The sequence below is a fragment of the Saprolegnia parasitica genome, assembly GCF_000151545.1.
Source record: "Saprolegnia parasitica CBS 223.65 unplaced genomic scaffold supercont2.3, whole genome shotgun sequence".
Lineage (NCBI taxonomy): Eukaryota > Oomycota > Saprolegniomycetes > Saprolegniales > Saprolegniaceae > Saprolegnia > Saprolegnia parasitica.
Genome location: NW_012156397.1, coordinates 906,560 through 920,941, shown reverse-complemented (window position 1 = coordinate 920,941; position 14,382 = coordinate 906,560). Strand labels below are relative to the sequence as shown.

At 60.0% G+C, this 14,382-nt stretch overlaps 5 protein-coding genes across 5 annotated transcripts in view; 3 read left to right on the top strand and 2 right to left on the bottom strand.

Moving 5' to 3' along the window:
• The window catches only part of SPRG_19127 (CAMK protein kinase), a gene marked incomplete at both ends in the record, with an annotated part of 2,394 nt that extends 1,839 nt beyond the window's left edge, over nt 1–555 (bottom strand). The window contains one exon of the mRNA XM_012339928.1: nt 520–555. Coding sequence (XP_012195318.1) covers nt 520–555 — 36 coding nt within the window. The remainder of the gene's footprint in view (nt 1–519) is intronic.
• Nucleotides 556–929: 374 nt separating this feature from the next.
• SPRG_22082 (hypothetical protein) lies at nt 930–5,690 on the top strand (the record flags this gene model as incomplete). Its single annotated transcript, XM_012339956.1, has 16 exons — nt 930–2,438; nt 2,758–3,160; nt 3,204–3,246; nt 3,294–3,360; nt 3,403–3,510; nt 3,561–3,719; nt 3,768–3,797; nt 3,844–3,918; nt 3,977–4,054; nt 4,081–4,197; nt 4,250–4,587; nt 4,634–4,727; nt 4,778–4,861; nt 4,913–4,942; nt 4,988–5,443; nt 5,514–5,690. The coding sequence occupies 16 exons, from the start codon at nt 930–932 to the stop codon at nt 5,688–5,690; spliced, it is 3,768 nt and encodes a 1,255-aa protein (XP_012195346.1).
• Nucleotides 5,691–6,008: 318 nt separating this feature from the next.
• SPRG_19124 (hypothetical protein) lies at nt 6,009–7,046 on the bottom strand (the record flags this gene model as incomplete). Its single annotated transcript, XM_012339927.1, has 4 exons — nt 6,009–6,254; nt 6,316–6,743; nt 6,793–6,886; nt 6,933–7,046. The coding sequence occupies 4 exons, from the start codon at nt 7,044–7,046 to the stop codon at nt 6,009–6,011; spliced, it is 882 nt and encodes a 293-aa protein (XP_012195317.1).
• Nucleotides 7,047–8,761: 1,715 nt separating this feature from the next.
• Nucleotides 8,762–9,706, top strand: SPRG_19123 (hypothetical protein; the record flags this gene model as incomplete). The annotated part of the gene is made up of 1 exon (XM_012339926.1): nt 8,762–9,706. One exon carries the CDS (start codon nt 8,762–8,764, stop codon nt 9,704–9,706), a length of 945 nt encoding a protein of 314 aa, XP_012195316.1.
• Nucleotides 9,707–11,287: 1,581 nt separating this feature from the next.
• On the top strand, nt 11,288–13,837 carry SPRG_19122 (hypothetical protein; the record flags this gene model as incomplete). The annotated part of the gene is made up of 5 exons (XM_012339925.1): nt 11,288–11,429; nt 11,480–11,522; nt 11,572–12,940; nt 12,993–13,325; nt 13,388–13,837. The coding sequence occupies 5 exons, from the start codon at nt 11,288–11,290 to the stop codon at nt 13,835–13,837; spliced, it is 2,337 nt and encodes a 778-aa protein (XP_012195315.1).
• Nucleotides 13,838–14,382: the final 545 nt, after the last annotated feature.

Here is a 14,382-nt window from a genome sequence, read left to right as displayed (position 1 = left end):
ACGGGCGCGCCCGTCTTGCGCTCGCGGCGCTTGCCGCTGCCGCTGCTGCTGCCCTTCGTGTTGGCATTCCCCATCCTCCTGTCGCTGGTGGTCTATTGACTTGTGGACAATCCCTGCAGAGCGGCCGGATCCGAGCGAAATTTAATAATATATTTTCGCGGTGCAACCAATTAAAGATTCGACGCTTTTAAAATTAAATGATAGGCCTTTCGCCACCTATTACACCAAGCATTGTATGCAATAAAATACATGCTTCCTGCACATCGCTGCGACACGCCACTGTATTTTAATGCCGCTTTGCGTCCATTTTAAAAGAATTAAGACCAAGATGTTGTGTGGGTTGTAGATCGTTGCGTAGGGGCCCCTACGTTTTGTTTAGGGGGACCCTTTCCGTATGGCATACAAAGACCTCGTGCAATGGGACTGCGATCCGCGACGAATCCAGGAGGTGGGGCCCCTCATTTCGGACCTCAGCTGGCGCCACAGGTTCATCATCAACTCGGCTCTCGCACACGAGACGTGGTAATGGAACCCGCCCGACGCGGTCAAGCTCATGCGTGCACTTGCGTGAGAGGAGCGTCGGAGTACTTTACCAGGCTACGGACTAGACTGAGATCGTTTCCATTTTGGAGCTCAAAGTCAAAATGGCTAAAAATGGATCAAAAGAGGCTCCCAAACGTCTTTTTTACATCTAAAACTTGAGGAACAGCCGGTGCTGCCGGAATCATTGCAGAAGCGACTGCATGTGCCGACGCTGCTGCACAACTGCTGATGCCGAGGGCTGGTCCGGCGCCGTCGGCGTACACGTAATCGCTCGCTGCGCCAGGAGCGGTCTTCAAAGATCCAAGTCGGGGCTTCGTATCCGGAAACATCCGGATCGGATGCCATTCGCGTTTTGACTTCGCGGTGGCCAGGGACGAAGTGGCACGATGTCGGTCTCGGAGCGCGAGCAGCTGAGCTCGGCGTACGACATGGCGATCGAAGCCAGCACGGGCGGCCGCGGTGCGCCCGCGGAAGAGGTCTACTACGGCTTTGGCGTCTTCATGGGCATCTCGGTGAAGAAGCTCAAGGAGCTTCGCGAAGAGATGCAGAAGCGCAACAACTCGTCGCGCTTTGAGACGTTCCATGGCGACGGCAACGAAGCCGCTCACGACAACGAGGAGACTGAAGACGATGAAGACATGTACGAGGCCGAGCCGCCCAAGGCCAAGACGCCGCCTCGTGTCGAGAAGAAGGTCATGGAACGCCGAACGAGCGAGCGCCGCGCGGCCAAGAAAGATGCAGCGCGCCCCGTTGCGAACGCACGCGAGATTGCGGCGCCGGCGCCTGCCGCAGCTGTGAACATGCCTGTCTACAGTGCGCCGCCGCCGCAACAACAACAACAGCCGCCGGCCAAGCCCATGCACATGCCGGTGTACAGCATGCCATCGCACGCGCCGTCGCTGACCAAGCCGATCGAGAAGACGCCGTACACGATGGATCACATGCCGCAGTCGTCGCAGATGCCACCGCCGTTGAACCCACCCGCTTCGTACCCCGGTGCACAGCATGGAATGCAGCATTCTGTCCCGCCGCCGTCGTACCAATCCACCAACGGGTATGCGCCACCACCGCATGCCATGATGCCGCCGCAGCAGCAAGCGCCGCAGCAGCAGCACCCGTCGATGCAGTATGCGCCGCCGCAACCGCAACCGCAGCAGCATGTGCAATACATGCAGCAGCCACAGCAGCCGCCGCAGTACGGCGCGCCGTACCACCAGTCGTACCAGCCACCGCCGCAGCAGCAGCAGGTGCCACCCGCGCCCGTGTACAGCCAAATGCCGTCGGTGCCGTCCATGCACGACCGCCAGGGACCGCCGCCGCCCATGCAACACATGCAGCAGCACCACCAAGCGTATGGCAACCCGCCACCGATGCAGCCGCCGCCGATGCAGTCGCAGTCGCCGTACCAGCAAACGGGGTACCAGCACAACCAGGTGCCAGCGGCGTATGCCCCGCCACCGATGACTGCACCGGGGCACGAATCGCAGCAGCCCTACGGCAACCAGATCCCGTCCCCGGCACCGCAAGGCGGGCTCGGGCGCCTGCTGCCGCCGCCGGCGTCGCAGGGCATCCCGTCGCTCAGTGGATTTGGCTCCAAGCCGCTACCGTCGCTCGGATTTCCGTCGGCGCAACCGCAGTATGTGCCATCGAACGCGCCACCGCAAGGCTACTACCACCAGCCGCCACCGCCGCAGCAGCAGTCGTACCAGCAGTCGTACCAGCCGCCGCCGTCGCACCACCACCAACAGCAGCAGCAGCAGCAGCAGCACCCGCAGTATGCGCAACACCAAAACAACTACCCGCCCCACCAGTACGCGCCGCACCAAATGCAACAGCAGCAACAACAACAACAACAACAACAGCAAGCGCCCAACGCTCCAGGCGCGCTGCCGTCGGTTGCCGACCTCTCCAAACGATCGTCCATGAGCTTTATTTTAGACTAACTCGTCGTTCTCCAGGTCGGGCACTAACTATGTTTACACTACAACGAGTACAGTCGCGTAGACCGTCCAGTGCCACTCGGTTTTTGTGTTGCACGCCACGGCGACGACAACAGCATGCAGCGCCTTTCCACCACCATTGAATAGATCGACCGATCGATCGATACTGTAGATAGATAGATAGATAGATAGATAGATAGATAGATAGGTCGGACGTGCAGCTACATCCCTCGTTGATGCGGTTAGGGTTCACAGCGTTTACAAACGGTTTCAGGCGGGCAGCGCGATGGCCTCGTACAAGGGGCCGCTTGCGACGCCACCGGTGCGCATTGGGCGCGAGGTGCGCCACACGACGGGCGGCCGACCGGCGACGTCACGGCGCGCCGACCTCGCGTGGCTCGCACCCACGCGGCCCTTCTCGGCAGGCGCCAATTCTTGCGCGACGCCGCCGCCACTCGCGCCGCGCCGACCAGCGACCGCGCGCTGCGAGTCCATGGAGGAGCGCATTGGCCGGCACATGATGCCGGACAGCGCCACGGCCATCGCCGAGGCGGCGCTCCGCGAGGCGCACCACGTCAAGGACGTCGATCCACTCTGCGGCGGCACGGTCGAGATCCGGCCGCTGCACGCTGTCTTACCCCGGGGCACGCGCAACGCCGACTTTTACCGCGCCCGCGGTACGAAGGATGCTTGTGTCTCTGGCGCGCTCACGAGGCGTAGGGTACCAGCACCGCATGCAGGGCAACTTTGAGCACGCGATCGAGTTCGTTTTTGGCCTTCACGCATCCTTTTCACCGCTTTTTTTCATAGCGACTACCACAGCGCGCTCAAGACGTCACCGCGCGACTTCAAAACCCTCTTTAGCCTCGGGATTGCGGTGCGTCCGGAGCTAGGATATCCGAATGCAACGTGTCGGTAGTGCGAGCGGCTCGGGCGGCTTCACGACGCGCTCGCCGCGTACGCCAAAGCCGCCAGCGTCTCGCCACGCAATGCGTTCGTGCACTACAACACGGGCATTTGCTACACCGTACTACATGTCTCCTATCCTAGACCTGCCATCGTCGAACCTGGGAATAGCTCTGCGAAGAGTACACACGCGCGATCCAGAGCTTCTCGGTCGCGATCGAGCTCGATGCGAAAAACGTCGCCTTCTACAAGGGCCGCGCGCATGCCTACCGCAAGGCCGGGCGGTACACGGACGCGGCGAAGGACTACTCGACCATCAATTTTCTCTCGGTACGTCGACGTCAGAAGAGCCTCTCGTGTGGATGAGCAAGGTCGTAGAACGAGCAGCACGACGGCGCCAAGGACGAGGTGCGCTTGCTGTCGACGCGCAATGTGCAAGCTTGGCTCGACGTAGGCGCCAGAGCTCCAGCTGTACCACGCCAAAGGCGGCATATCCTTTTTACACAAGTCAATATTTGACACCATTGACGTGGGACCTACGACATGTTGTGCACCGCGAATGCGCCATGTACTACTACGACGACAAGCCGATCTTTACGTCGCGCCCAGCGCCAACGTTGATTGCGTCGACCTTGCAGCAGAACGATCAGTCCATGTGCTACAAGGTACACGACCTACTGCGATTTCGTAGCCTCAGAAAGGACGCGAGATTGGCCGGATCCCGCCGCATTTGCGCACGGAAGAAGATCTGCAGCTGCTCATGGACAAGACGTACGTGTTTCCCACGTGCCGCGGCCTCCCCCGCGCCGTAATGATGATATGCTACGACATGCATCGGAGAGATATATCATTTCTGATAGTTGCACCAAACGCTGTGCCGCGAGCTCGTGTCGGTGACCGTGTCGCCGCACACAGTGCTCTTCAAAGAAGGCGACAACGGCCACATGCTCTTCTTCCTCCTCCACGGCAAAGTCGAACTCTTCAAGCTGCCCATGGTCAAAGTCGGCGACGATGCGACGACCAGCCAACTCGGCTCGATCGAATCGCAGCTCGCGGCGTTTGAGCCGAGCGCACTGCACCGGGAAAGCACGTTCTTGGACGCAGTGGATCGCATGCTCGAAGTGCCGGCAACGCCACTCTACACACTGCACACGGGCAGCGAGTTTGGCACCCACGGCCGCTTCCGCCAACTTCCACGGTGCGAATTTCATGGGCTTCCTCATCGTCGTGACGGCATGCGGCAGGGCGGTGAATGCCGTGGCCACCGACGCCTGCGAGCTGCTCATGCTGCCGTGGTCGGTCCTCGACGCACTCGAACTGGCGCACGCCGAGATGGAGGTGCGCCCCCTCGTCCACTCTACCGTTCAACATGCGAGTACAATGCGCAGTGCTCCAACGTGGCCACGTTTCTTGGGAAGCTCCCGATCTTTAAATACGTGTCGTCGTCGCAGCTGCGCATCTTGGCCCTCAAGGTACACATGTCTTATAATCTATGCGACACGCCATTGCGTGTCGTACTTTAGACAAAATGGATCAAAGTACCGAGCGCCACGGTCCGTCGTCCATTGCACGCGACTGCTGTAACTATGCATTCGTAGGTGGTCCAGGTGTCGGGCCAGCACCACGAAGGTCTCCTCGTCGTTCGCAGCGGCACGTGCAACCTCGTGCGACACGACCTCCTCACGGCCACGGGGCGTCGCCTCAGCAGTCCTCGCCTCGCTTCCCATCCTACTACCAACAACACCGCTGCCAGCAACAACAATCTCAAGCTCGCACCGCTCGCCAAAGGCAGGCGCACCGAACAGCACGCGCGGCAGGCGTACCTCCAAATGGAGCACGAAGACGACCCGCTGCATTTTGTGTACGCCAACAGCACGCTCTCGTCGCACGTGCTCTCGACCAATGACACGGCCGACGCGGTTCTGCACGCAGAGCTCCACGCGCGGGACTTTGTCGGCGAGCGCTCGTTTCTGAGCAACGAAGGCAACGAAAAGTCGTTTGCCAAGTACGGCCTCGTCACGAGCTCGTGCGCCGAGCTCCTCTTCATCCGCAAGGTAGTAGACATCATCGTCCTATGCTTCCATGGACAATCTGTCCACACTGACAAAGTCACTTTATGGGTAGGCCGATTTCTTCACCGAGACGTCGTACGGCACCCGGCAGCGCGTGCGCACCAACATTCAAAAACTCAACGACGACGCGGCGGCCCGCGGCACGGCGGCCCGCGACCCGAAAGACTGGGCACGCTACAAGGCCAAGCTCGTCGAGCAGATTCTCGTCGACAAGCGGCGGTCGCGTTAGGGTGAATACGCGGTCCCGTGGAGGTGGCTCGTAGGAATGCAACGTTAAGTGCTTTGGAATGCGTTGCTATCTCGTCGCTCCTTGGCGCGCTTTGGTCGCTGCATTGTCTCGTGCGTCGAGCCATTGGCGGCATCAGTGGGCAGCTATCGCGAGGCACAAGACGTGCCTTTTTCTGCGCTTGATCCATGCGTACGCATCTGTGGCTTCATTGCGTACGACGAACTGAACAACATTGCACACACAAGCAGCCAGAAGATAGAAAGGCCCGTGGGCTGGGTAACCAGGAGGCTCCTATATATATGAAAGTCGATCGAGTCGCTAAAAGGGCGGTGTGGCGCGGAGACTATGGACGAGCGACGTGTACGCGGCCGTGTTGTCGGGCGTCAAAATGCCGTGGCGCAATCCAAAGTCGATCAAGAGGAGGCAAATGTCGGGCTTGAAGCTCTCGGGCGACGCCTCGACGAGCGCGAGCGCCTTGTGGATCGGCCAGAGCTCGAAGCGCTCGACTTCGTCGCCGTCGCAGCGCGGCACCAGCGAGTCCGGCAAGCACGCATCAAACACAAACTAATATCGTTCAAAATGAGATACCTCCGACGTGCAACCGACTGCTGTCATTGCAATATACCATCGTGTTGTGCTTCAAGCCTTCTTTCTCCGAGTGGACGTACGAGACGACGCCGACGCTGCGCATGAGATGCGCGATGTCATCTGCTGAAAACATCGCTTCTTCGCTCGCCTCCTTGAGCATGTTGTCCCATGGCGAAATGTCGAGCGGGAGGCCGCCACCGACGATCGAGTCCCACTTGTGGGGCCAGAGGGCGCGCGATGCATGGCGGAGGCCCATCCAGACGCTCACGTCGTCGGGCCGCGGGCCGTGCCGGACGTACCCGTTGAGATGGCACCCGCACTGCGTGATGCCAAAGAACGCAGCCGCCGATCGGTCGACGCGGAAGACGACCTGGTCCGACGCGTCCCGGGCGCCGTAGTCTTCTTGCTTCCACGTTTCCTCAATGTCGCCAGACGCTTGAAGCGCCCGCGCGACGCGCATCATGGCTAGCAGCCGAAGCATGCAGTCAGTGAGAAGACAGTGCTGCGAGTGTACCTCTCGTGCGCGCGGCTTCGTGGGCCAAGTGCGGGTGCACTTGAATGCGATCCGGCGTCGCCTCGCTAAAGACGTCGGGAAACCGCTTGAGGGCCTAGCCGCAGCCATGAGAGCCGGCGCGCATGCCGAGGTACACGTACCGAGACGCGCTCCTTGGCCACGAGGCCCACCGTGCGCTGGCCCACGAGCAGCGGCGCGTATGTCGCCGGCGCGAACCGGTTGTTGCGGCGGACGATGTCGACGAGCTGCCGCATGTCCGGATGATGCAAAGTGGCATCCGGTATGTCGCCCGCTGGTATGCAGTGTGTAACTTGAAAATAACGTTAGCAAGTCGGCTCCGTTCACGTTGGTGATACCGGTTGTGATATACTTGCAGCAAGGCCATAAGCTTTACGTAACAGTCATGGCCTTGCTTGTAGGTTGCAGTGCTCGGCTTTCCTTCACAGCAGCACGCTTGCGCTTGAAGTCTACGGTATGTTGTCAACTATCATATCACACTATTTCGTCGCCGCGGAACAAAATAGATAAATACCAGCAATTAGTGTACGTATCATACACCATTTCAGGCCTCACATTATCATTAAATAGTGTAAATATTAATATTAAACTTACAGTATTTAATTTTGTCGTTCGCACGAAAATAGAGTGATCTGGCAGAGCCCGCCAGGCAAGACGTTGGATAGACGCGTTCGATCGATCGCGTTGGACGACGTATACCAAGCTCTACTACATGTGCTGCCCACTCGAGAACACTTTGAGCTTGCGGGAAAGGCTCGGTCCAGCATCTCTACCTCCGCATCAGTATTGGGTTGCATGGGCGTGCGTCGCTCATTAGTTCGGTGCTACACCCACGTCGTTCGATGGTCACGGTGGCGGAGAACTTGGTTTCTTCGCTCGACTCGATCGCAATACTGTATGTCATGGCGTAAAGTAGGAAAAGTCCATCGTGGGGGGCGGCACGTTTATGCGCGTGAGCGCCGCCGAGATTTGCCCGCGGTGGTGCGTCGCGTGGTTGACCGCATGCAAAATGAGGTGCCCGGCTTCTTTCTCCATCCAGGCGCCGTCCGTCGCACGATACACAACGCGCGCATCGCTGGACGGCACGGTATCAACATGTGCCACGAGCCGCGTCGCTTGGCGAACAAGCTCCGCAGCAATGTCGTCGCGGGCCGGCACAAACTCTTCCCAGTAGATACGCGGTGCATTCGGCGCTGCGTACAACTGGTCGTCTGGACGGTTCCAGAACGGCGCAAGGCGAGGATCTTCGGGCGCGTCGGGCTTGAGCCGGCTGTAGAGGAGCTGGTCGGCGAGCAAAATGTGGTTCAGCGTGCCGTGGATCGAGCGAAATGGAAGGCCGCAATGCCCATGGTACGCGGCGTCGTCGAGCACAGCGACGCTCGCGAGCAGGCGCTCGGTCGCCCACACGTTGTAGCGCGCAAACGTGCGCAAGAGGTGCATCCTCCTTCTGTGGCTGCCAGCAAAAGGCAACTTCAACGAATTGAGACTTGCGGTTCTTCGAACTTCGCTCTCGCAATCCATGCAAAGCCTCGACACCTCATGTCCATGCCAAGGCGCCATATTCGCCAGCTCGCGCCCGCCACGGCCAAGCGACCATCCACGTCCTGCTTCCTGTCCCACGCCAAATATTCCGACGCGGCCGCGCGGCGTTGGACTTGTGCGTTGGACTTGTTTTTCACATTTCGCACCAGGTTTCGCACACACGTGCCTTGCGATATCCGGATAAACACGCATGTATCCGTACAATATTCGCCGCGTGTCGCAGCGTATGGGTCCGACAGGGTGCAATAAAATGGCCATGCGACCACATCCTCTTGAATATTGTATGGACGGTATAACGTGGACATGGATAATAAAAAAGATAATATTTCAATATTTCACGCGTGCGACTGTAATATTCGAGCCGGTAGCGTCGTCACTTGGCAATATTCACCGTCGCAGCAAGCAGTCCATGGCGCTCACCAACACGTGCTCCAAGATCATCTTGGTGCTGCTCAACCTCGCGTTCATTGCCGCCGGCGCCGTCTTCATCTACTATGGCCTCGACGTCAAGCACAATGGCTGGACCGACATCTTCCAGGGCAACGTCTCCAAGAACGGCCTCGACACGGGCGTCATCGCGTTCGGGGCCGTCGTCATTGGCATCGCGCTCTTTGGCTTCCTCGGCGCGCTCTGCCGCAACAAGTGCCTCCTCGTCTTGTACTCGATCTTTGTCTTTGTCGCGATGGCCATCTTTATCCTCCTCGCCGTCCTCTTCTTTCTGAGCGCGAGCACGGCGAGCAAGTGGGCCGGCGAGGCGTACCCCGCCGACGCCGAGAACGAACCCGACCTCGCCATTGGCTTTGACAAGGTGTATTGCTACGCGCAGGCCGCGAACCTCTGCATGACGTCGTCGGCGACGTCGGCCATCAATGCGTTTTACCCGTCGGGCGCGGCTACGATCCTCGCGGTGGCTTCGCTTATCAAGGTCAACGTCTCGGAACCCACGGGCATCAACGGCTTTTGCACGAGCGTCGACAAGCAGCTCGCGGCCGTCTCGATCCCGAACGTCAAGATGCCGTCCGAGTACACGGAGGTGTGCAAAGCGTGCAAGGAAGTCGCGTCCAAGTACGACGCGTACAAGGCGATCTTTGAGTGGACCAACGAGCAGTGCCCGCTCACGGCGACGTCGGCTGTGTGGTGCGGCCAGTTTATCCTCAGCAAGAAGGAGGGCGACGCGTACAAGGGCGCACCGTACCAGGAGTGCCGCCCCAAGATTCTCGATCTGTGGAAGTCGCTTTCGAACAAGGTGGCGATCGGCTCGACGATCCTCGCGGTCGTCTCGCTCGTCCTGCTCTTCATGGCCTGCTCGGCGGGCCGGTCGGACGAAGGCGGCTACTACCACGACTCGGTCTAAGCACGTCCTCTTGTTATAATCTAATTGCACATATCCCACACTTTTCGACTTGTATTTGACGTTTATCAAGGTACACCAAAACCTGTAGGACCAAGGATCAAGGCGGCGAGGTCGGGCGATATCTCGTGCCGGTGGCTAGTGGCCTCGACGAGGAGCGTCTGTGCGAGCACTCGGAGCATGAACGCGGAGGGCGCCGTGTCGGCCGTCGACGCCAGCTGCATCACATCCCGCAAGATGGTCGCTAAAAGACCGGGGCAGGCCGCCCAAAGCCAGCGCCACGCTGCTAGACGACCGTCGGCGACGAGGCTCTGCACGACGCAGACGCGGCGAAGGTTGTCGTCGGGGTCAAACCCGCGTGGGTAGAGCTCGCGTAATAGGACATGCACCGCCGACGCGAGGACATGTGGATCCCGGCCCTCGCACGCCGCAAGAAGCGACCAAAGCGCCAACAGCAGCATGTCTGAGTCCTCGACGGCACGAGTGATGCGGAGCGCCCTCTGGATCTCTTCGAGCATGCACTGGATGTGGCTGGACGAGCACGCTGCGATGAGCGACGTCGCTGCGTCCCTCGTTGCAGGTAGCATGGCTGGCCCCGAGGCTCGGACGTAGCCACGAGCCGACGACGCGACTTTGCGCCAGCGGTCCGAGCGCCGCGTCAAGTCGGACAGCAGAGGCAACGCCGCCCGCATCACCTCTTGGAGCGGCGCGCTAAACGTCAAGTGCTTGTCGACGATCGCGCTCGATACGTACTTGCGTGCACGCAGGTGCTGCAGAAGCGCGATATAGGTCGATGGGTGGCGCACAGAGTGCAGCTTGAACCAACTGGTCGCATACTCGTCCTTTAGCAGCGACGATGGGTCGGGCCAGCGCGCGACGAGCTCGTCGGCAAGCGCTGCGGCATCGTTGCGGCCAATCGGGATTGAAGCGAGAAAGCGTAGCAGGGCCGAGTCGTCCCTCGCTCGAAAAGGGGCAGGCGCAGGCTGCACATGGCACTGAGCCACCAGGCGCATGTGCAGGGCGTGAATCTTGTTGGCGACCGCGCGGTCTCGCTCCGCGTGCTTGGCTGCATTGCAGGCAGCGATCAGCGGCGCTAGAGTGGCATGCGGTGCGTCGACGAGCTGCGTCAGTTGAAGCGCGTGCAGGACCCAGCTACGCATACCCGACGCGTCGCCAAGGCCGTCGTCTTCTTGTTGTAGCAAGTGCACAAGCATGTCCAAGGCCTCGAGAGGCCATGTTGCGGCAAACTGCAGGACGGCCGACGTTAGTCGATCGACGAGCGGCGCCAGCGGAATGTGCTTGAACAGCGCGCGGCCAATGCATTCGCCGAGCGCCGCCTTTTCATCCTTGTCGAGGTCATCTGCGGCTTGCAGCAGCGCCTGCCACGAGGCAGCGCCATCGACAGGACTCGCGACGACGTCGCGCACAGCGGCGGCAACTCTGCGGTCCATGGTCCCGGACAATACGCAACGGCCATTGGCTCGTCGAGTTTTATCCGGACGCTTTTTCAGCCAATCGCAATCGAAATGGCGAATGGTTGGCGGAAATAATGTTGCTCGTCTCGAATTAGATCCGCTTTTGACCATGGCCAAGAAGGGGAAGCAGCAGCAAGCCGATGCGAAGAAGAAGGGCGGCAACGCCAGCGCATGGACCAAGGTCGACATGACCGAGTACGAGCTGGAAGGCTTCGCCGATGGTGGCGCCTTTGAGCTGGAAGAGCTCACGGGTACGACGACCACATGCAATGCGACCCGGCGCTCATGCAGTCGCGAGTAGAGTACACGATCGAAGAAGACGCGTTTGGTGGCAAGACGCTCAAGTACGCTACAGCCTCGTGCCCTTTAGCGATGCTCATATGCTCGTTGTAGGGCGGCGTCGGGCAAAGCTACCAAGAAGCCCAAGCAGCAAACGCAACAAAAGCAGCAGAAGCAGACCAAGGTGGTCGAGAGCGACAACCAAGACAGCGCAGCGACAGCGCCGGCGGCTGTCGTGGATGCCGAAGGCAAGAAGCGCAAGAAGAAGAAGCGCACCAAGAAGAACAAGGGCGCGGCGACCTCGGACGCAGAGGCCAAGGCCGACGACACGACCGAGGACAAGGACGACCAAGTTGCGACCAACGAAGATGATACCAACAAAGACGACGACGCTGCTGCCGTGGACGACGAAGAAGAGATCTCGACCGAGCCCTTCCCCGAGTGGGCCAAGTACAAGCTCCACCCGACGATCAACCAAGCGCTTCGCCGCGTCGGCTTTACGGGCCCGACCGAGATCCAGGCCAAGACGTTGCATCCGGCTGTGATTGAACACCGCGACGTGGTCGGTGCCGCGCCGACGGGGTCGGGTAAGACGCTCGCGTTCGGTCTGCCCGTGCTGCACCACTTGTTGTCGCACCCGGAGCAAGAAAAGAAGTGCCGCGCGCTCATTCTGACGCCGACGCGCGAACTGGCCATGCAGATCACGGAGCATCTGATGAAGATCGTGCCCAACAAGCGCCAGATCGGCATTGTGACCTTGGTCGGTGGCATGGCGGTCCAGAAGCAGATCCGCCAGCTCTCGTATGCGCCCGAGATTGTCGTCGCGACGCCCGGTCGTCTCTGGGAAGTCATGGAGGCCGGCGAGAGCCACCACTTTGCGGCCCTGAACCGCGACTTGCAGTTTCTCATTGTCGATGAAGCCGATCGCATGCTCCAACCCGGCAGCTTTCCGCAGCTGCAAAAGATCTTCGAAAAGATCAACTCGAACACGGCCAAGCCAGTGAAGGGCAAGGTCCTCGAAGACATGGACGACGACGATGAAGACGACGAAGATGTGCCCATGGAGGCGGCCGAGACGTCGGTTGTGATGCTCGACGACATCCTCAAGCAGCACGAAGCAGCCAAGGCTGCCAAACCCGAGGCGGCAGCGCCCAAGACACCCACGTTTGTGCGGCAGACGTTCCTCTTTTCGGCGACCATGACGCTCAAGAACGCTGGCCGGTACCAGACCAAGCGTATGAAGAACCCGACGGCGCTCACGGTGCTTGAGAGCATCATGCGCCGCGTGGGTCTCCGCGGCAAGCCGGCGGTCGTCGACCTTAGCGTGGCGGCCGCGACCTCGGCGACGACCGACGAGAGCGCACCGGCGAGCAAGAAGCCCAAAGGCACGTCGGAAGTGACGCTGCCGGCCGGCCTCGAACTCTCGCAAATCGAGACGCTCGACGAACACCGCAACGACTGCCTCTACTACTTTTTGACGCAGGTAGGATGGTCGCAAACACCGCTTTCCGTGGTGTTTATGACAATATTGGTAGTACCCGGGGCGCACGATTGTCTTTTTGAACGCGATTGCCGGTGTCCGTCGCGTCGCTGGCATCTTGAGCCTCCTCAAGCTGCCGGTGTTTGCGCTCCACGCCGAGATGCAGCAGAAGCAGCGCCTCAAGAAGCTCGAGGGCTTCCGCGCCAACCCCAAGGGCATTCTCATTGCCACCGATGTCGCCGCGCGCGGTCTTGATATCCCGAGTGTCGAGTACGTCGTACACTACCACATCCCGCGCTCGGCCGAGACGTTCGTTCACCGCAGTGGTCGCACGGCCCGTGCGGCCAAGGAAGGTCTCAGTGTCTCGATGGTCGCCCCGATCGACGCGGTACGTTTCAAACGATCAATGTATCAAGCTGCCACGACGCGACGCTCATGCACGGTGTGTAGAAATACCATGCGCAGATCTGCAACGTGCTCCACCGCCCGTCGGGCTTTTCGTCGTTTCCGATCGACCACAAGTTCCTCCCGGTCATCAAGGAGCGCGTGAAGCTCGCGGAACAGATTTACGCGGAAGAGAACCAAGAGAGCAAGTCCAAGTCGGAAGCCTCGTGGTTCTCGCAGATGGCCGAAGCCGCCGACTTGCCGCTCGACGACGAGCTCCTTGCGCAAATGCATGTTGAGGGCGGCTCGGATGTGCGCGGCGCCAAGGCGAATCTGAACCGCCTTCTCCAAGAACCGCTGCGCCCGATTGGTGCCAAGCGCAAGTTCCGCATGCTTCACGAAGAGATGAAGAGCAACCTCTTGACGGCCGACGGCGAGTACCGGTCACGCGACGCGACCGCGGACCTCATGAAAAAGTCCAAGAAGCACTCGCTCAAGCGCTTCCGGAAGAGATAATTCGCACTAACTTAATCCTTGGCCAATTCTCGAAACATGGCTTCTGCCTGCTGGAAGGATAAGAACGTAGGTTGCGTCAATGTTTACAGTGTTGGGTACTTGGCTCAAACGGGCTCCGACTGCCCGAACGCTGTCTTCAACGCTCGGTATGCTCTGGAAGAGACCAACAGTGCGCGCGAGGGTAGAGCGTACTGTACGTTGTTTCCTCTGCGGCAGACACTCGTCCAGCCTGGCATCTTTGACAACAAGACGGACGTGCTCCGGGTCCAGGCGCTGCTTACTGCACCGAGCTTCTTTAGCGTCCCGATCAACGACGCGACGACCCTCTTGCACTTTTGCAACAAGATCAATGCCAGTGTGCGCGCCGCCGAGCGATCGATCGATCGATGTCGCGTGCGATGGCTGCCGTCACGCAGTGGCAGCGCCGGACGACACGTCATCCTTCGGCGACTGGGTCCATCAACATTGTCCGCTGCATCATGAGCCGCAGCCCAACCCGTTTCTGCTCTCATCCGGACGCCAAGTCCTGCCGCCGCGATTTCCTG